We start from the raw sequence: 21,620 nt of genomic DNA on the forward strand, positions 1-21,620 counted from the left end.
TGACATGCCAGCTTACCATTCTCAGCTTTTCAGCAAATTCCAGGTAGTTGGAAACACTGCACTTCTGCCACTACGGACCAGTGTTCGAGGTCCTGCTCCAAGAGAAACTACAGAACAAGATATTATTGACGAGACTTTGTACTACTTTAAGGCAAATGTCTTCTTTCGATCTTATGAAATTAAGAGCGAATCAGATCGTTTGTTGATCTACTTAACTTTATACATTACTGAGTGTTTAAAAAAGCTGACAAAATGTCCTACTAAAGACCAAGCCCTTAACAAGCTATATTCCTTAGCTGTAACAAGATTTGATATTCCAGGGGACTCAGGTTTTCCCCTTAATTCAGTCTATGCAAGACCCACCAATGCTCAGGAGGAAAAGCTATTACGTCAATATTTGACCCAAGCAAGACAGGAGTTGGGAATGCGACTCTGTAAACTTGTTTACAGTGCCCCAGATGGCAAGCCAAGCAAATGGTGGTTGTGTTTTGCAAAGAAGAGGTTTATGAATAAATCGTTGAGTCCTTATTAAAATAGGGGTCATTTAGAGCCCTTATTTGTAGCTGAAATATAGTCAACGGAATTCTAGAAACAAGGTTGAAGAGTTTTATGACTCGGATATGATTTGAAGCTTTTGAGAATGAACTTGTACTTTGAAAATGACGATCCACTTCAGAGTAATTCCCTGCTGAATGAAAGAAACTGATTAGTTTCCATTTTTAGTAGAATTCTTGCAAATTGTCTACAGTAAGGGTGAAAAAAGTCTCCGTGTATTTGCTTGGATTGCCCAGTTGATCTGTTCTCTTTCAGTGACACTCATAATTTAGAAAATAGGTAGAAGTTGACAGGGGCCATTTCAGGTCAACTTCTAGGGGGATGGGGTGCAGAAGCATCCAACCTTCTTGCTCATAGCTTACCCTTTACTGGGTTTTTTCTCACTTCACAGAAACGTTTCAGTCTTTTGTTCATAACACTGACTGTGTATGAATAATTTTACTGTGTGTGATGAAATTTGAAAATGATGGATATTTTCAGTTCTTATTTCTCGAATGGGATTCTTAGTAATCGATATTTTAATTTAGGAAGGATTTTTCACAATTTCGTGTTGATATCGTGCTTATGTAAACCAAAGATATTGTATGTCTTCGGATTGTGGTTGTTATTAAATAAAAAACAGTTCTTAAAATTGGAGGGCAACTAGGCCACCTCCCAAGCCACTTTTTTCCCAAAGTCGTCCGATCAAATTTTTGAAATAGGGATTCTGTTCAACATAGTTGAGAGGCCCAATAACTATGCCTTTGGGTATAACGTGACCCCCCCTCCCCACAGCCCCAGAGGAAAGGTCTTTGAGCTATGAAATTTGCCCATTGTTACGCATAGTATTTGTTATTGGGATGCGTGCATACATTTTTAGGCGGGGGGGGGGGGGGACAAATTTTCTCTTGGGGGGTTTCCACGGGGGAATTTTCAATGAGGAGGGAAGTTTCCAGTGAGTGAACTTGCCAGGGGAAATTATACACTGCGGGAATTTGCCAGAATTCATACAAAATTCTTTTTATATACCTTGCTTTCGCTTTTCCATCTCATTTTTAAGCGCGGAGTGGCTACGACTAATTGACCGGTGTAAAGAAATAAAATAAAGAAAAGTTTTTTCAATTGAAAGTACGGAGCAACATTAAAACATAAGACGAACAGCAACTATTACGCACAAGAAGGGAATTGCCCCTTCTTCAACACCTCACTCTTTACGCTAAATTATGAATTTTGTCTCAATTCTTTAAGAATGACTCCTGAAACACAAGGGCCGTTTAATTAGAACAATAAGAAGCTTTTTAAAATTTAGAAAAACTTTAGTGTAAAGAGCGAGGTGTTGAGGAGGGGGCAACCCCCTTCATATACGTAATAATTTCTGTTCGTTCTAAGTTTTATTGTTGCTCCTTACTTTTAGTTGAAAAAATTTGTTCTCTTTTACTTAATAACATAATTAGAGCGAAACCGACCCCTATATATTTCTGTTGAATCCCGGCACTAGTTCAGATTCTTCCTCGGCGAGATCAAAAGGAGTATGTGTATCTCTAAGGAGTATCTCTCTTCTGTATTTGTATTAAGGAGTATGATTAGTTTCTGATAAGTTTGTGATAATCCAGCAGAGTCCAAAAGGGAGGCATAAATACAGAGGTCACCTTAAACAGAAAGACTTAATTAATTATCTTTCTAGGTCGAGTTTTTTTTGTAATTAGTATGAGAGGGGAAAGAGTAATGATGATTAAAGATACTTCGTAGGAGACAGTTTGAGCCCCTAGCCGAATTCATCCCAACAGAGAACATTGGAGTTGGAAGACCATCCTGCCACTATAATTCCGTATACTCTCATGGCAGAAATGTATAATTCTATATATAATTGTATATATAATTCTATGTATAATTATATAATTCTATATATATATATCTATATATATAAAAATAAGTTGTCTGTCTGTGGATCAGGTGACGTCATGTTTCTGTGTCGGCTGACGTCATGAAGTTAGTTGTCGTCATTTTTGCTATGACGGTGACGTCATTAAAGATATTTAAGACATATATGTTCACGTAGAAATCTATTAATGTTTAAGTTTAAAATGACTGATGAACTTACAATGGCAAAAGCCGATGAAGATGCTCAAAGAGTCTATGCCAAAAAACTTGCTGCTGATAGAGAAAGTCAGAAAAGAAAGCGTGCCGAGGAATCAAAAGAACAGCAAGGAAACAGGCTTGAGGCTAAAGAACGCAAAACCGCGCAGTTAGATGAAGATCCACCTGGACAGCGAGAGTCAAAACATATCAAAACTGAAAATGATAGCGATGATGATTGGGTTTGGGATTTTGACTCGGATAAGGTCATCAATGCCTACCAGATTTTAGTTAAAAAAACAAAGGTTCGGCGATATGTATTTCATAGTGAAGCTGAAAAATAAAGAAGAAAACTGAAAAAAGAAAAAATGTAAAAAACTAAAAAATACTAAAAAGAAAAAACACTCAAAGAGAAATTACAGACCGGGACACAAATGACGACCGGGACAGAGGGAATATAAATAACGACCGGGACACTCAAGGAGAAATTACAGACTGGGATACCGGGACATAAATGACGACCGGGACACAGGGAATATAAATGACGACCAGGACACAGGTATTTAAGAATATCGTTCAAAGACAAATTTTTAATTGTAAGAAGACCGTTGAAAGAGAAATTTCTAATTGTAAAATGACTGAAGAACCTACAATGGCAACGGTACCACCATCGAAGTAGATAACCAGTGGGTTGTTCCATATTCCCCATTAGTGCGAAACGTCAACCCCAAGTCAAATTCGTGCATTGTTTGGCATCATTTTAACAACTTGCTCTCCATCAGCTCCTACAGAGTTATGGGAAAAATATAAGTCAAAAATGTCCGAAGATATACTCCATCGAAAACAGTTAGAGACGTCAGATATGACTTTTGATTTTACATCAGAAATTTATAACTACACTTTAGTTATTATAGAAGATTTGTGCGTACGTATGGCAAACAAACCTCTTCAGGATTTGGGAATGCCTTCACCTAACCGTATCGCTGCTGTTTCGACATGTGTAGAATTGGATTGTGAAAAAAGTTACAGTACGAATGATCTATTGTCGTATGTACAAAATAACATTTCCAAGTTAACGTCGGAACAAAAAGACATTTATGATACGATAGACTCAATTTCAGGACGTATACAACTACCTGCTGATTTCTGTAATTTAGTGACGTCCAAAAATTAATTGATTGAAAAAGTATTTCCGAATATTCTAAAAAATTATAAAAATAATAAATGGCTAAGTGAAAGAGCGATTCTCGCACCCAAAAATATAGACGTCCACGAAATCAACAATATTGTTTTGACCAAGATTCGAGACCAGGCAGTCCTTTACAAGTCGGTCGACACAGTTTTGGAACCAAATGAAGCGGTTAATTATCCATCTGAATTTTTAAATTCCATAGATCTTTCAGAGTTTCCACGACACGTGCTACAACTAAAAATAGGCGTACCAATAATACTTTCAAGAAATATCAACCCACCAAAGCTTTGCAATGGCACGCGACTTGCCGTAAAAAAAAAAACAATGGAAAACCTAATAGAGGCCACAATCTTGACAGGGCCTTTTGAGGGTGAGGCTGTTCTTATTCCTCGCATTCCCATGATTCCAACGGATCTGCCTTTTCAATTTAAAAGATTGCAATTCCCAATTCGATTAGCATTTGCAATCACCATTAACAAAGCTCAAGGTCAATCATTAGAAAAATGTGGTATAGATCTTAATACTGATTGTTTTTCCCATGGACAATTGTGCGTTGCATGTTCGAGGGTCGGTAAACCTGACAATCTATTTATATGCAGCGACAATTGGACAGCGAAAAATGTTGTATATTCGCAAGTTTTACGCAGTTAATTTGTATTGTATCTACCTATCTATCTATCTATATAAAAACGAGTTGTGTGTATGCATGTTTGTTTGTTTGTAAAAAGAGCGTTTGCATATGACGTCATTATTAGTACATACGGCTTTGTATATGCACAGACAATGGGAAAGCCAAGAATGTTGTATATTCGCAATTTTTACGTAGTTCCAACTCCTGCAGACGAAATGAATGCTTGCCTGAAAAATTCTAATTTATGGGCACACGTAAAAATATTAAAATTAACTACAAATATGCGTGTCCGATTGCAAAACGATGACTCTGGTCAAACATTTTCAGATCAATTGCTGGCAATTGGAAACGGAAAGCTCCCAGTAGTGGGAAAGCCAAAAATGTTGTATATTCGCAATTTTTACGTAGTTTGAAACACATATATAAATCTATCTATATTCACAGGTGGGACACAGGGACACAACTACAATGGCGCGTAACTAATATGGCGCGTAACGACTTACGCGCGCGGGGGGGAACTATGATTGTTTGAAGAAAAATAAAATTGATGATTTTCGCCCGTGCTATCATTTAAGGTCTTTTTATAAATAGATTCTAAATCTAAGGCATTTATCTGCCAAGTTGACACAGAAACCCATGAGGTCCTTTCGTACTATCATGAATGGATTTCCTTCGGGTAGAAACTAACCTGGCTTTTGCCGGTCTGAACTTAGATCACGTAGGGATTTAATAGTCGAAGAGACCACCTTACTGGGCTACTGCACCGAATAGGGTGCCTGAACCAACATCATTATCGCAAACTCTTTTGTCGATTTGGACTCTCCAAAAGAATTACGCTGTTATCCCTAAGGTAACTTGTTCTATGTCCATCTGAGGTCGTACCAGTGCTCGATTTGAATTATAAATGCAACGAGTTCTGTCTTTTCTTTTATGGCTTCTCCTTTACTCCTCCCTCATATTCTCCTTGACCTGTTTCTTTCTCTCCCTATTATCGCACTTATTATCGTCTTGCCCTATTATCGAAAATGCAAATACATATTCATCTTTCTTTGCTATTGTATATTACTTCCTTAGTTTCTTGACTGCAATTTTTGTTTTGTTTTAATTCAGAATTGGTTTCAATGCTTTTTCAAATGAGGATTTCGAAGGTCCCAAAGCGTAATAATAATGACATTTCTTTAAATAAAGACTTGGTATTCACTAAGTTCTTTATGCTCAAATTTAATTAAAAATGATCTAACAAAATATTTTAGTAAACCAATTTATAATAGTATTGAACTGGTTACAAAAAGGCCTTTGAGGCAAGCTGCCAAAAAAGCAAGATTAGCTTTTAAACTTGTATCTAATTATTTTTGTTCTGTTTGGTTTAAATGAATTTATCGTCTCATATCATTTTATTTATTAGTCCTTGTTGAACTTCGTTGATGTAAGGATGCTAGGGCTGTTTTAAAAAGTTTTTTAAAAATATTTTTAATTAGTTTTAATTTTCACATTTTGATGTAAGTTCTTATATATATATATATATATATATATATATATATATATATATATATATATATATATATATATATATATATATATATATATATATATACCCACTGAATTGAATTCCACTGTCTTGGGAAAGATTTTCCTATTGTTTCTAAGTTGTTTTCGTTTGATATGAAAAGGCAGTGTCGCTATTTATTTAAAATTAAATTTTTCAATTCTTTGTATTCTCTTTTTTCTTGCTGCATAGCATTTTTTCCCCTTTTTTAGTTATTTTTTTTCTTATGCTGTAGCGGGTTAGTGCAGTTTTATTCTCGTCGATAAAGGTATCCAGACGTAGTAGTGGTTTTACCAATACTTTGGTTTCGGGTGCATACAGACCATAAATGTCAAGTATTGTGGTGACTTTTGAAGTTACAATCGTGCAATTTTTATTTTAGTTCATCGTTTTCAAGGAGCTTCAAGGTTTTTTTCTAACTTAAAAAAAATTCGTGATAAACTTTTACAGTTGTGAAAAAAAAAACTTTGTAACAGCTCTTATCCCTGTACAACTTTAAGAGAAAAATGTTTCTCACTAGATGGTTTTCTAAAACGTATTTTTAGACTTACGGTTAGTATGGGCAGTGGTTCGCTCTAAGCCAGTATTAGACTACCATTACCAATTTGCTCCAAAAGTAACCAATGGACCAAATTGGTAATCAATTTGCTCCAAAAGAAAAATTGCGAGCTCCACAACAATCACAACCGACATTGTTCTCGGAAACCGAAAAGGAAACAGGAGTTTTGGAAGATACAAAATAAGAGGCAAAGAGTGGAAATAAGGTGGAAAAAGGGAAAATAGGAGGAAAGACAACAAAATTTGGGCTCCATATCTGTGTCCTATAAACATTTTCGTATTTTCCTGAACTCTAATGAATGTTTATAAAGAGCCTTTTGAAGGTAATAATTTAAAATCGATAATGTTCACCTGTTTTCTAAGACTAGAGTCAAGAATATCAAAAACTTTTCCATTGACTAACACTAAAATAATGGAATAATTTTTGATAATTTTGTTGCTACTCAAATTGGAATATAATTATCTACATATTCAGTTTAATTTGAATAAAAGATCGTTGAGATCCTAATTGCATGTCTTTTGAAAATTGCCATACAGAATTACCGTACATACATACGTATTTATTTTGGTTCTCAAATTTATTAAATCACGGATTATTTATATAACAAATAATAATAGCGTCTGAATCGCAACTAGAACATCCACTAGGCTTAAATAAAATTGATTGCCTTTCCAGAGTAGGCCATCAAGTTTGCTTCCCTCAGAGCCTCAGAAACAGTCTAGAAAAAAGAATATTAGACAAAATCAAGCTATGTAGTGTGAAGGCTCCTATAATATTACATAAAGAGGAGAACAATATAGGGAGAGAGAGAGTGAGTGAGTGAGTGAGTGAGAGAGAGAGAGAGAGAGAGAGAGAGAGAGAGAGAGAGAGAGAGAGAGAGAGAGTGAGTGAGAGAGAGAGAGAGAGAGAGAGAGAGAGAGAGAAAGACAGAGAGAGAGAGAGAGAGAGAAAAAAAAAGAGAATCAGAAATTCGTCTTCTTTTGGATATCTATTGTGCAGAAATTTCGCAAGGCCTCTGTCCATACTTTGCTTGAAATTTTTACCTCCGTTCAAGTCCGCTATTCCACTAAGCGGTGGTTGAGTCAGTGGAAGGAATAGGGCACCCCTAATAGGAGGGGAAAATACTATTCGCATTTCTACAAAACAATTTTTCCCCCTCCAACTCGCTCTCCATCATAAGTATCTAGTTGACAAGACTTCTTGAAAAGTAGTGTCTAACTGTTCGCTCATTTACTCTGTAGAGGAGCTTCATGTTCTGTACATTTTTTTTTACTTTTCTGACATTCTAGAACAACACATTCCCATGTCTTTTAGGGAAAGAACCGCATCATACAAGGCAATTGTATTTTATCTTCTCTTTATTAAATGTTTCTTTCACACGATATGTGTTCATTTTCCTTTTTTTATTCTTAAAACCCAAAAACCCCAGGTTATTGACATATTCAATGCTCTACATATTAAAAAGCGGTGGTAGTGCTTTTATGGAGATGGCGTTTATTTGCACCATCTTATACGCCAAGTGTTCGCTCAAACAATGCTTCAGCTTTTTTGGACCCTTTTAATAATAATAATAATAATTTAGTTTTAACCTCTTTCGCTACATTATCAAAATGCACTAGACAAGAATAATTGGAGAAAGAAAGATGTAAGGACTATACGATGAAGTGACCAACATATCTAACGGTAAAATTCTGTTTGATCCATCCCAAAAATCTCAACTAAATTTAAAAAAGCAAATATTAGATTGTTTACTAAAATTTTGATTATTCACCATTGATGATGGAAAATTAAAAATTAGACTATTTGATCTTCTTATTTGTGTGTTTTGTTTTTGGGTCCCTGTGTCTGGGATGGCCTCCCACGCCCCTCCTGCCCGATATTTATTTATTTGCTTATCCTTATTACTTCTCTTTTATGAGTTTTTTTCTATTTTGTTAATCTTTTGCCGTATTAAATTTTGGAATCATTATTACGATGAGATGTTGATGTTTTTTCTATGTTTTTGCACTGTCCCAGCCTTACGAGCTCTGCTCTCTGTTGAGGCATAATATTGTTTTTGTATTTTTTAAGTTGAATAAAGAAAAAGTTGAAGTTGAAGGAACATCAACTAGAAATTTAAATCAATGCTAGGACATTAAACATGTCAAAAACAGGGAATCTTTTTTTAACGTATGAATTCCAGAACCACAGAGGGGTACAAATAAAATACTTAGCATACAGGAAATTTTTTCTTTTGTCATAGCTCGAAAAGGCTTTTGTATCCTTCACGCAACTGAAGATTGGTTCATAAATACAGTATAGTAGAAACAGACATCGCTGTTTCAAAATTTTGCAAAAATCCTCGAATTACCAGGTCAAAAATACTAGGAAAATACTACGTCACCTATGTTTTAATGTCCTTCTTTGATTTATTTGATAATTGAGCTGTTTGACCTTTTTTTCGGCTCAAATTGCTGTTCGTTATTTCTATTTATTTATCATCTGTTTTAACGTTTAACCCATCATTTTTTATTATTATTTAAGAATTAACGACGCTTCTTGACTACTAAGGTCCCTGCGTCGGCCCTGCAGTGCATTCCTGCAGCGTGATTCGATCTCTGGGTCCCGTATTACCAAGCTAACCCATCATTTTTTATTTTTTGCAGACGAGTATTCAAATAAATTGAGTCACTTGTAAGAAGAGGAAATAGTTGGAACAAAAGAAAAGTTAAAAGAGAAAATAAACCATACTCTTCCAGTGTACCATTTGAAAAATACTAGATTTTCGGGCAAAGAGGATGAGAAAGAAGAGAGAGAGAAAAAAAAGTGAAAGGGACTTACTGGATGAGCATGGCACACTCGTGCAATATCTTCACATGATGCTCCATATTCCATTGCCAGTGCAGCTTCGTTGATTAGCTCGCCAGCAGCCTAATAATAATTATATATACATATTTATATATTTAAGTTATCATTTGCTCCCCCAGGATTACGAAAAATACCTTTTTTTTTGGTATTTTCACCGAAAAATGTTCTTTTTTGTATTCTTACAGAAAAGCTGAAGTAAACAAAAAAATTTGCGCACTCATAGATTCTGAAAAGTACATTTTTCCCCTCCCCTCTACATTTTCGTGAATTGACGTAACTGAATGAGCCCTATGTGCTTGCAATTTTTTGTAACAGTAACCCACTTCTTAAGCCCCCCCCCCCAAAAAAAATGGGAGTTCAGAAAGCCGATGATCTTTATTTTCAATTTCTACAGTCTAACACAAGAACCTTATGTTTTTGCTATTAATTATATAGACGTATAAGGCACTACCAAATGCTCGATAATACAAGAAAATCTGTTGTAATTACCATAATGAATTGGAATTCAAGGTAGCAGAGACTAGAATGAGTTGAATTTGACTAGTATTGTAAAATTTCCTTTCCATTCACAGAAAACAAAAATGTTTCCCCAAACACAAGAATAATTTTTAACACTAAGGGTTATAGCAATGAAACAAAAAAAATGGTTAGATATTAGTCTTATGATATTAATATTGCACTTTAGAGCCTTTCAGTCATAACTCAAATTTGTTAGAGACAGTCCACTAATTAAACTATGCTCATAATTAGAAAATATTTAAATTATAACTCAAATTTAAATTATAAGAATAAATAAATATTTATTGACACTAAAATAAGGAGAAGCTATCAGATATTAAACACCTAACTGAATAAGAAGAATATTTAATGATATTAATTACGTGTTCAACAGAGTCTATTCCAATCAGTTGCAATAACTTATTGATTAAGCATAGTTTTTGTGTTCTATTGAACGAGGATGAAGGATGACATATTACCGAAGATCGTCTCGGCCAACCATCTAGGCCAGTGATTCCCAACAGTTTTTCGGGCCATGTCCTACCTATGCATTTCTAAAATCCTGATGCCCTTCTCGTAATACTTGAATTCTGTAATTCAGAATTTTACGTGCTTCCTGAAGGGGGCTTAAAAGGCCATTAACTAGGCATTTTTTTCGGGCCTCCATCTATGCATATTTTATACTAAAGAAAAATATATCTTTTTTGTTCTTTAAATGTGTAGGAATGTGACGTCATTCACATAAAAATGTTTTTTATAATTAAGTCTCCAAGTATAGCCAGCTGAAAGGGCGCAAATCCTGTCCTTGACCCACCAAAATATGCCCATGCCCCACAGGCGAAGCCTGCGCCTCAAAATGGGAATCACTGAACTAGGGCCAAACGAAAAGCATGTAATCCCCAAATGGGGTAGGAGGGTTTCGTAAAGAAAGATTTAACGGAAGTTGGAACTTCTAGGGAGGGTGTAAAGAAGCTTCGAACAGATTGGGATTGAGGAGGAGCGTAGTTCTATTGGCCTCAGGCAATGTGGTGCTGCAGTGAGCAGTTGGTAGTAGAAGTACTGAAATGCTGTTTAAACATCAAAATTAATTGATAGCAAAAACCAAGAAAATAAACTTGCAAATCAAGAGAACATTTGAAACCAACAAAAAATATTGCTAGCTTACGCTAATAGATAAATACATGAAGATCTTTCTACTTAGAAAAGAACGAATTACATCTTATTGAGTGCAATGAGCAAAAAATTAGTTGCAATAGGTTTCAATATGTGCTTTTGAAAGCAAATCAAAAATTCCAATTGCATACTGAACGCTACAAATTTCAAAAATAAATTGCAATAAGTTTACTGAACGCAGTTAATTAGAATAAGTAGTTGCTACTGAATGCGTTTTTAAAAGTGCCTTAACAAATTATACTATTCTTTTTAACACCTCTACCCCTCCTATATACTCTCACTTCATAACACTGTTCATTAGTTATTAATTTGTGCAACTTTTTTAAACTTTTCACATGCTGACCAATGGTCTGCGTAGCGCAGGTACATATTCTCCTGATATTCTGCCTTCGGCCGGGAGTGCAATGCGCGTTGGGGGCAAATCATCCGAAGCTTCCCGTGTTTCCCCCAGATTTCTCCAAGTATTCTTTTAGAGCTGGGTCGAGTCTGACTGACCTTACAGAGTCACACACCTGATCCCCGTTCCAAACCAAATAACCGAGAGGACTCGGACCTCTGTCCAAGGGATTTCAAGCCTAGCGCGCCACTCGACTAAGACGGCTCTTCAAGATTTAAAATTTCTTTTTAAGATTTAAGCTCTTTAAGATTTCAAGCCGCTCGGCTAAGACGGCTCAATAAATTTGTATTATATAAAGTAATTAAATGAATGAGATCGGCTCAAAAATTGTTTCGTAGCTCAGAAAAATGATGAAGTGTAATAACTAAAGCAATGATAAGTCGTCTTTGTTACCTTGAGTGCATTTTTTTTAAACATCCTGTTCCAAGCTTAAAAATAATAATTGCCGGTAATTTTTTTTGGCGAAACAGAAGAAGTGAAAAAAAAAAAAAACCCTAGAGCCTTGTCCTCTCATTTTGCATCGTGAATATCCCTGGTAATTTAGTCATATTTCTAAGTTTCACTTGTGAAAAATCCCATGGCTCGTAAAAGCTCAAGACTGAACACCCGGGATCCCAAAGAGGTAATTTAGCTACCACTACCACTGGTAATTTAGCCAAAATCATGAGTTTCACTTCCAAAAAAGCTCGTTAAAGCTCAGAACTTGTAAAGTCCCAGGGTTCCAAAGTAGTAATTTAGCTACAGCATCACTACCACTGATAATTTAGCTGTAATCCTGAGCTTCACTTGCGAAAAATCTTAGAGACTGTGCAAGTTTAGGATTAAGTCCATGGATACCAAAGACGTAATTTAGCTACCGCATCCACTACCACCGGTAATTTAGCCATAATCCCGAGATTCACTTTCGAAAAATCCCAATGATCACCCTGATGAAGGTGAAAGTAAGCTGTTCAGCTTATCCAGACGAACTTCCACCCAAACTGATTCGAGAATACGGCCCTTTCATTGCAAAACCACCCTCAGTGCTGATAAACGTTTGCTTTCGTATAGGGATCTTTCCAGCTGTTTGGAAGAAAGCTTACGTTAGAGTAATTCCAAAGGTTACCAACCCTAAGAGCTGTGACGAACTTAGACCTATCTCGCAAACACCATGCCTGGCAAAAGTGGCCGAGACCTTTATCATGAGGGTCTTATTTGATCGAATCAAGGGATCTATCGACCAGAGACAATACGGCGGACTGAAAGACTGTAATAACTCAGTGTACCTAGTGCAGATGTACGATAGTCTCCTCAAGTGGATCGAAAAAGGTCACAGTTTTGTAGACCTTGGTGCCATAGATTTCCGAAAGGCATTTGATTTAATCAATCACATTGTAGCTGCCCTTAATCTCAAGCTAATGGGGGCTAAGAAAAAGACTCTTACGCTCGTGTTGGACTTTCTCAGTCAGAGGATGCATCGTGTGTTTGCTCTCTACGAAGGTGATAGTAATTTAAATGAAACATTTAGTACAAAACGGAGTTGTGACGCCACAATTCAGTTCAAATTTTTTCAGTGTTTTCGCAAAAGAGTGCGCGGAGCCAAATCTTGTGATTAATGTGAACAAGTCGAAGATAGTGCGCTTTAACCCCCTAAAAAGTGATGTTATGTAGCCAAATGTTCCATTCCTTCTAACAAACAGTATCAAGATCCTTGGAGTTACTTTCTCCAATGACTTCAGCTTTGCCGCACATATCGAAAGCGTGGTTAAAAGTGCAAACGCTAGTCTACAGACTTTAAACGGTATGCGTAGGTTCAGTGCGAACACAGAGAGTATTAAGTATGCATACATAGCTTATGTCCGCCCCATTCTGGAATATGCGTGCCCTGCTTGGGTGCCCTCAGCACTTAGAACAGTGTATCTTTGTCAGGAGCTTGAATCGGTTCAGAAGCGAGCGGTATCGATCATCTTGGGCCGCCGTGACATCCCCTACGAAAAGGCTCTGGAAGTGCTAGGACTGTCGTCACTCCAAAAACCGGTACGAAACTCTGATAATGAGTTTTGGAAAGTTCTTGCTTTCTAAATCTCAGCAGCGTGACATTCTACCTGATCAACCTCTACCATGAAGAACGAGAAAGCAAGATAAGTTAGTTCCCGTTAAAGCAAGAACAAACACATATGGTAATTCTTTCGTCCCAGTTTTCGTCAAAATATACAATAAGAGTAAATGTTTATAGTTTGATTTATATTTACAAGTGTAGTTTGATTTTGAATATGTTGTAAAGAAACACAAATCAGCGATAGCTGTCAAGTTTTTGCTATTAAACCTGTCTACTGCTACTACTACTACTACTGCTACTATTACTAAAGCTCGGGACTCAAATTCCAAGATTCTAAAGAAGTAATTTAGCTACCACTGGTAATTTAGCTATATTCCAAATTTTTACTTGCGAAAAATTCTAGGACGCGTGAAAGCTCAGGACCGAAGTCCCAAGATCCCAAAAACGTAATTTAGCTTCGGGTCATTTGGCTGTTCTGTTTTTTTTTTTATAATAATAATCCCATCTTTCTCTCTCATAATAGTATTTGCAAAATCTAGAATAAATGTCATTTAAAAACATTTAACATAAATCATGCAAAAAATCAGGTATAGGGCAAAGAAAATAAAGAATATTTTCAAAAACCGGTTTTACTAAAGGACCAAAGTGTCATACTTGACAACCCTGATGCTATTATAGAGAAAGCTGTAACGAAATCCAAAGATTTTTTTTTCTTTTCAAGTTTTAAAGAAATCCACAGTTTTAAATCTTCCATTAAAATCAAGAAACAGGACAGATTGAGGCCATTACAACAAGCAACTTCCTTTCATACTTCTACGCAGTAGAATCCCTGATCAGGCACATCCGTCAATATAGCAAAAAATATAAAGAAAATCACAAGAGTACATGGCGATAAAAATGATGACATTTTCAGAACTTTTATTTACTGTTTTTTTTGTTTTTTTTTTTCACTTGTGTTTTTACGAATTTAGGTCAATGGACCTACTACGCTAACACAAATTAAATTATTATAGGCTTTTATTTTATTTTTCATAAGGATCTTTAAATACAATTATTTTGAAAGTTTAACTTATTTCAGGTAACTTGCAGAGCAGCACAGAAAATGGGAAATTTCATTTTTTTTCTCTTCATAAAATGATAAAATTTATCATTTTATATTTTTTTTTTAAATATATGTATTTTTATATAATTTTATATATGATTTTTTAAATAAAATTTTTTAACTGATAAAAATAGTTAATTTTTTTGTCATTTTTTTTCTTATTCCATTTTTTTCAATATATCCTTATAAAATTAAGCAACTTTCAAGGGGCTTTATCTATTCCTTTTCGAAGGTTAATAGTTATGTTAAAATACTGACACTGTTAAAAGCTTCAGAGTTCTAGTCTCTGGAAGGTGTCTTCAAGGATTCTGAATCAGGATTTGGGACTATGTCCTGGAATCCGAGATATGACCCTGGTTTTGCTAAGCTGTACTCCTAGAGGGCGAAAGTCTATGACCCCTCATCAATATACAATCAACGTAAATAAATCGATGGCGGGAGTTCTTTTTACAACGCAATATAGTACTGTATAACACTGATAAAAAAAATCCTATCTACTTAAAAAATTTTACCTATAAATTATTAACAGCCAAATATAAAATGAAAAAAATTATTTGGAATTGTTCCAAGAACATAACAGTTGGCTTTCAAAAATCAAAAGTGAGTTAGAAATTAAAATACGTATTTAAAACTGTCCGTTTCCACTGTATTCAGAGAAATTTACCAAATAATATCCTACTATGCTTATCTGGGGGGAGGGGGTTGGGTTCACGGTAACAACTTACGGGTCCAATAATATGGGTGCCAAGCAGTCTATCTGTGTTTTTGTCGCTAAGTACTTTCACAAGTCCATCGGTCTCATCGTTAGTTTTTGCACGGCTATTGGCAGCAAATGGAAATTTGCCAACTTTGTATTCGATACCTTCATTCTTTAGATCTTCCTCAGTTTTGCCAACCCAGGCAACCTGGAAAAAAGGTTTTATGATACTTTTTCATCACAAAATGTAGTAGTTCAGGTACATACACAGGATCTTTTTCAGTGAGGGAGGGGAACTAATAAACAAATAATATTTCAGGAATTATAATAATGCAGGATATAATTATAAAATAAAGAAATTTTATTTGGCATTTTGAATAAGAATTGCTCAGACATGTAAATTTAGAATCCGAAGGGAGAGGGGGTGGGCTGCCAGTCCCCCCCCCCCAAACGTCTCTGTACTAATGTTACCACTCTTGGCAATTTATTACTAGTTTTAGCGATTTTCTCACATCCAAGTAAAACATTTTTCTTGTACCGACTCCTAGCAGTTTTAAATAATTTCGTAGACCACACTGCATTTCCATTAACAGAATTTAATAAGTGAAAATACAGAGAGAAAAAAACGGGTATAATATTTTAAACAAAGCAGTGGAAAGCACTTGTTCCACTGCTTTGTTTAAATATTATACCCGTATTTTAGTTGACTTTGAATTAAATCAAGTAGTTGTGGGCAGCTAGCCATGGCTAATTGTAGAAAAAGCCAAGAAAGATAGTATGATTAAGTGAGAGGCAAATCTGGCATAAGCCCTTATTAGGATTGTATAAAAATGATGTTAGTTAATTTCTTAATAAATAAGTCTATCGATCATCCAAGAACACATGATCTAAGAAATCATTTACAACTACATCTCGAAAGCATCTCTACACCTTCTCAAGCTGTTTAGTGCCATGTGGTTAGACTGTGTTTAGTGCCATTAGACTGGTTTTTATTCAATTTCAGTTCAAAAATTTCAGAACTATTGTGGTTTTTTCTAACCTGGCCAGAATTTATTCAACAAAAATATAGACAGAAAAAACGGATATAATATTTTAAACAAAGCAGTGGAAAGCACTTGTTCCACTGCTTTGTTTGAACATTATACCCCTTTTTCTCTCTATATTTTCATTTATTAAATTCTGGCCGTTTTAGAAAAATCCCAATAGTTCTGAAATTTTGAATATATTTTTTTATATTCCTTTCTCCAAATATGGTTGAATTTCGAAAGTTAAAGAAACATTTTGAAAGTTCAAAAAAAGTACAAAATAAAGCACAAAAAAGAGGAAAAAACAACAAAGAAACAAAAACAAATAATGACGCAACTTCAGTAGGATTCCGCTTATGGTGATTATTTCTCTAGACTAGTAATTTTTGAAAGATTTTAATTTTTCTTAGAACAAGAAATAACCCTGAACATCATGCGTCACTACACAAACAATAAGATAAACAACGAGGAATAACTCTAGGACAGTGAAAATTTTCACTGTCTTTGCAGTCTTCGTCGTTATTTTACCAATCACTACTGCATTTAATGCACAAATAATATTTTTCCAGAGGGGAAAGAGCGGAGGGGGGTTCTGCCTTATCTTTCATCAAATCTGTTGAAACTCGTCTTTGAAACTAGTGTGAAACCCGTCTACTGAATTTTCAAATATTCTGGTATACTTTGGTTAGTACTTACTTCTGGATGTGTGTAAATGACTGAAGGGACACAGTTGTAATCAATGTGTACAGGACCTCCGGCGATGCCTTCAACGCACACAATGCCCTCATCTTCAGCTTTGTGGGCCAACATAGGTCCATGAATACAATCCCCAATGGCAAATATATTGGGGATAACAGTCTGGAATCTATAAAATAAGGTTATTATTTTCTAATTTGTAAAGCACTGAGCAAATAGGCTATTTGTACTTAAAGCAATTTTTTTAATGAAAAAAAAAATCCTTGATGATAATGTGGATAAGAGAGGGATTAGTTGCCCACAAAAAATTGGGCAGTAGAAAGCGGAGTAACAAAGTATACAGAATAAAATAAATCGCGTGTCTTAAAACTGAAGACTCTGAGAGACAGAATTCCCCCCCTCCCCATCGAACTTTGTTTTTTTAAATTCTCTCAAAAAATCAAAATCTTTGCCCCCTCCACCTAAATTACTATTTCATAAATTAGTGCTCCTATGAAGAAATATTTTCGCTTCTTAGATGAATAGTTATGTGTTAATAGTTGTATTTTGGAAATAATTACACGATGATGGCGCCTATAGTAACTATGTTTTATTTATATCCAACAGCAAGGGGCAAGAAAAGTGGATCAATAAATTCTACAGAAGGAAAAAAAACAAAAGAGAAACAAATAGCTGTTAATTTTGTTTGAATGAATTAGTCTTTTTTTTTATTCCTGATTTAACTTCCTTGAAGTGATGATGCTATGACTTTTTTTTTGTTTAAATGGTTATATATTTCGTTGTGAGTCATATTTTATACTTACTTGCTGATAACGGCTCTTATGCAGAGCTGAAATATTCATTGTCTAATTATTTATTGTGAAATATACATTTTTTTACTGTCTTAAAATTATTCCTCGTTGTTTTACCTTTTGTTATTTATGTAACAAAAATCATAGGGCGTCTTAAGACTCTGAGAGACGGAATGAGATAATTATAAATTTGGAAAAATTATTTGAAAAAATCAAACCCACTGCCAAATCTCACTATCTTTTGCTCCTAGAAATACTGATACTCGTCTTCAACTGGCTTAGAGCCAAAAAAGTGAAAATGCATCGTTTGTTCAATTCGTGCTGCCTAATTTCGTTACTATGTATCACGATACCAATCATACAATGAAAATCATTTAGAATTCGTGACAGTACCCAAACCAGCCTTATATTACTTTAAGCTTTTCGCGTTTCCACTTTCCTCATATTAACAAATAAAATACCAACAGAACAGCCATGACATAGGCTAGTTTCTACAAAACTAGCGCACCTGATATATATTAAATTTAAAAGAGAAAATATGTTGGCTTGGTACCAATATTCTGTGCCAGTCATCACACAAGCTCCCTGAACTTTACCACGATTAAATAATTTCTGGCTAATTTAACTTTAGTTTTGGAGTTTCGTTGGCTTCAGTGGCCCATGTCGACACTGACTGGTGAAGGAGACGAGTTTACCCCTTTTTTGTACGTACTTTTTTTAAGTTAGTTCACCTACGACTTCAGTAAAGTTGATGTAAGTTTATGTTAGATTTGATTACGTTGGTCAGTAAAACGTGAGTTATATTTTATACGCTAAATGTTGGTTATTCTCCGGATCCGGTTAGGTTTGGAAAGAGAGTTTTAGATTTACTGTCATAGTATATACTGGGGGGACTTTCCTCCTCCAAAGATAATATATATATATATATATATATATATATATATATATATATATATATATATATATATATATATATATATATATATATATATATATTATATATCCTTTATGTATTACGTTTAACCGAAGGTTCCAGCAGTGAAAAATAGGGACTTCTTAACTCGAAAAAGAGACCTCTACAGGAATCATTCTGGACGCAAAAAGAACCACGAAACTAAGTTTTCAGAAGGCTTTTGAAAGAAAAGGCAGATACACAACAGAAAATTACAGTTGATTAAGAATAAAAATGGGAATGATAAAGGCCAAGTGATAATCAAGAAACCAACCACCTGAGAATCATCAAGTCATAGGAGGAGCTTTTTCCTTAATATGATGAAAGAGATAAGGGTACGGTAACTTGAACACACAAAATATTTGTTTCCATTTTTTTTGCACTGCCTTCGAACAGAGATGTGATCAGTAACTGTTTCTTTGACTCTAACTGCTGCTGGTTCTTTGACTCCGTTCTATCATAGACTGCGCTAACTGTATCTCGACCATGTTCTTCTTTTCAGTGCCTTTTTTGAGTCGGTTATGAGCTTCTTCAATAACTCCTCTGCGACCTGTTCCTTGAAACCAAACGCTTCTTTTTTTTTCTTTGAAAGATTTTTCAAGAGTCTCTATTGTTTGTCTTTTCAAAGAGGTTTTAACGAGCTACTGCTCTATCAGCTATTCTATTGCCTCTAAATCCTGCCGCTCTTTCTCAGTTTTTTCTTTCAGGTTTTTTGCTATTGTAGATACAAATCATAGCCCTTTCTAGCGGATTTGGCAAATTTTATCAAGTGTTCAGTGACAGCAAGATTTTGCACACTTCCTCCAAATATGTCCCACCTATCTATTACAAACAGTCTTACATCCGAAGTTCGTTCATTCATCGAAGCTCTTTCTTCGCTGGGAACTCACCCGGAAAGGGAGAAACCCCGCTCAATGCTGGCAGACCCGTGAGAAATGGTCAAAGCATTTTTTACGACTTCAGACAAGTTTGGAAATTTTCCTCCATGGATCATGTTGTTCCCCTTGCCGTCGATCCTTCCTGGCTCCGATGGAAGTCCAGGTAACTGGAATGCTTTCTGCCGACTTCATCAAGGCTCAATTTCCGGAAATAGGATCCAAGAGCTTCAGTAAAAAAAAATATGCAAACTTAGTTCGCCGAAGGAAAAGTTCTTGACCACTGTATCTCAGAAAATTTGTCCATATACATCTGCTTTTTTGTCTACAGATTTCCCTGAATAGTGAGACTCAATCATCTGCAGAGCTCATATAATTCTGCAACTGTTGTTTCATCCCGCACTACGTAAGCACCACGATGCATGGGCAGTTTTGCCGGTTCACCGCTCTCCATGGAAGATCCTGCCGAGCTGATTCAGCGTTAGCTTTATAGTAACACTCTTCTTATGTTCAGCACTTCTGGCGTGCTGCAGTAAAGCGTAGGAGCCCTTATGTCAGACAAGCGATGTATTGCAGATTGAACAGTAGAAAGAAAACAGATCCCCCGGAACGGCTCTACGAAACTCTTTCATTTAGTGTCTCATCGCATCTTGCTCTTCCAATCAAATCTCCCAGAATTTGCACTTTCCCATTCTAATTCAAACTGAAACTTCAAACCCTAAACTTAAAAAAGAGAAGAAGTTAATAGAAGAATATATAGGCTATAACCAGAAATGTATTCAAATAAAAAAGGACACTAGTAAGTAGTCTAATTGTTCAAGAAATGTATGTAAGCTCAACATCGCGCAAGAAACCAGGTTTTAGCACCATCTCCGTCGTCTTTTGTGCTTCGAGCCATCCTCTTATATTTTTATTCCTCTGTGTGCAACAAAGTGACACCCAGAAATGTTTTCTAATTAATTAACAAATCCAACGAAACCCTGCCACTCCTCCCCTATTGACTCCAGAGGTAAAGGGGGTCATTCCTTTTTGTTACTAGTCTGTCTGATCTATCCAGACAATAACGCTGTAGCCTATGTAACAACAAGTTTTGTCATTCTTGGACAAGCAAAAATAGGTTCCAAGAATCTCAATTGAAACAGAAGTACTGAATACCGTATGTATACCCACAATTACCAATGTAGCCTTCAGGATACGCTGCTTAAAACCAAAGCAAGAAAAGGAACTTTAGGGACCTTAATCAATTTAAGGGACCCATAGGGACCCTCACTCCGATTTTACGGATTCTGATAGATTTCTGTAGTTCATTTAAACAAGTATAAATAAGAAATTAAATATTCTCACACTTTCATAGCAAAAATTGCTAATTAACTTTGTGGTGAGCATTGGCTAAATTGAAATTAACACCTACGTCCAAATTTCAGATTGTTTTCAAAACGCCAATGATCGCAGCCAATTGGTCGATATCTCAACTGCGCAAATCCTACGCAAATATAAACAAAGTACAACTACTTCGTATATTTTTCACTCCCAATAATGCTAACTTCTTACCTTGAATTAACAGGGATGCGGCCTCGTTGATCTTTTTCAATGCCCATATCTTCTAAGCCAAGGTTAGCGGTATATGGTCGTCGTCCAACACAAACAAGAAGTACGTCACATTCCAAATCTTCTTTTTTCGTAGGATCTTTAACATTTTCGGTTGAAACGACAATTGTTGATCCTTCTTTCCGGCCTCCCATCACTTTAGTTCCAAGCTTAAATTTCAGACCCTACAAAAAATATATATTAGACATTTAACTTCTTTTGCATCATACCTTTAACAAGGGCAATTTGCCCTCTCATAAGATATTCCTAATAACGTTTACAGTTGAAGCAACAACTGATGGTTAGTGGCACCAGATCTGAAGGAGGCGGAAAGGGGACATCTCAACAATTCTGGATTTTTTTTTTTAGTATTTTCATTCAAAAATACCTCTTTTTTATGTTTT

The 21,620-nt window shown here is 35.5% G+C and overlaps 2 protein-coding genes across 2 annotated transcripts in view; one reads left to right on the plus strand and one right to left on the minus strand.

The window, feature by feature from the left end:
• LOC136033386 (actin-related protein 2/3 complex subunit 3-like) lies at positions 1–1,140 on the plus strand. The gene has a single exon (XM_065714168.1). It carries the CDS (start codon positions 5–7, stop codon positions 530–532), a length of 528 nt encoding a protein of 175 aa, XP_065570240.1. The 5' UTR covers positions 1–4; the 3' UTR covers positions 533–1,140.
• Positions 1,141–7,076: 5,936 nt separating this feature from the next.
• LOC136033182 (dihydrolipoyl dehydrogenase, mitochondrial-like) overlaps positions 7,077–21,620 on the minus strand; it is a 41,233-nt gene continuing 26,689 nt past the window's right edge. The window contains exons 7-11 of the mRNA XM_065713883.1: positions 21,181–21,401; positions 17,012–17,180; positions 15,319–15,498; positions 9,359–9,448; positions 7,077–7,256 (exon numbers count right to left, since the gene is read on the minus strand). Of these exons, the coding sequence (XP_065569955.1) occupies positions 7,188–7,256; positions 9,359–9,448; positions 15,319–15,498; positions 17,012–17,180; positions 21,181–21,401 (729 nt within the window). The 3' untranslated portion in view covers positions 7,077–7,187. The remainder of the gene's footprint in view (positions 7,257–9,358; positions 9,449–15,318; positions 15,499–17,011; positions 17,181–21,180; positions 21,402–21,620) is intronic.

This window comes from Artemia franciscana, chromosome 11 (genome assembly GCF_032884065.1).
Source record: "Artemia franciscana chromosome 11, ASM3288406v1, whole genome shotgun sequence".
NCBI lineage: Eukaryota > Metazoa > Arthropoda > Branchiopoda > Anostraca > Artemiidae > Artemia > Artemia franciscana.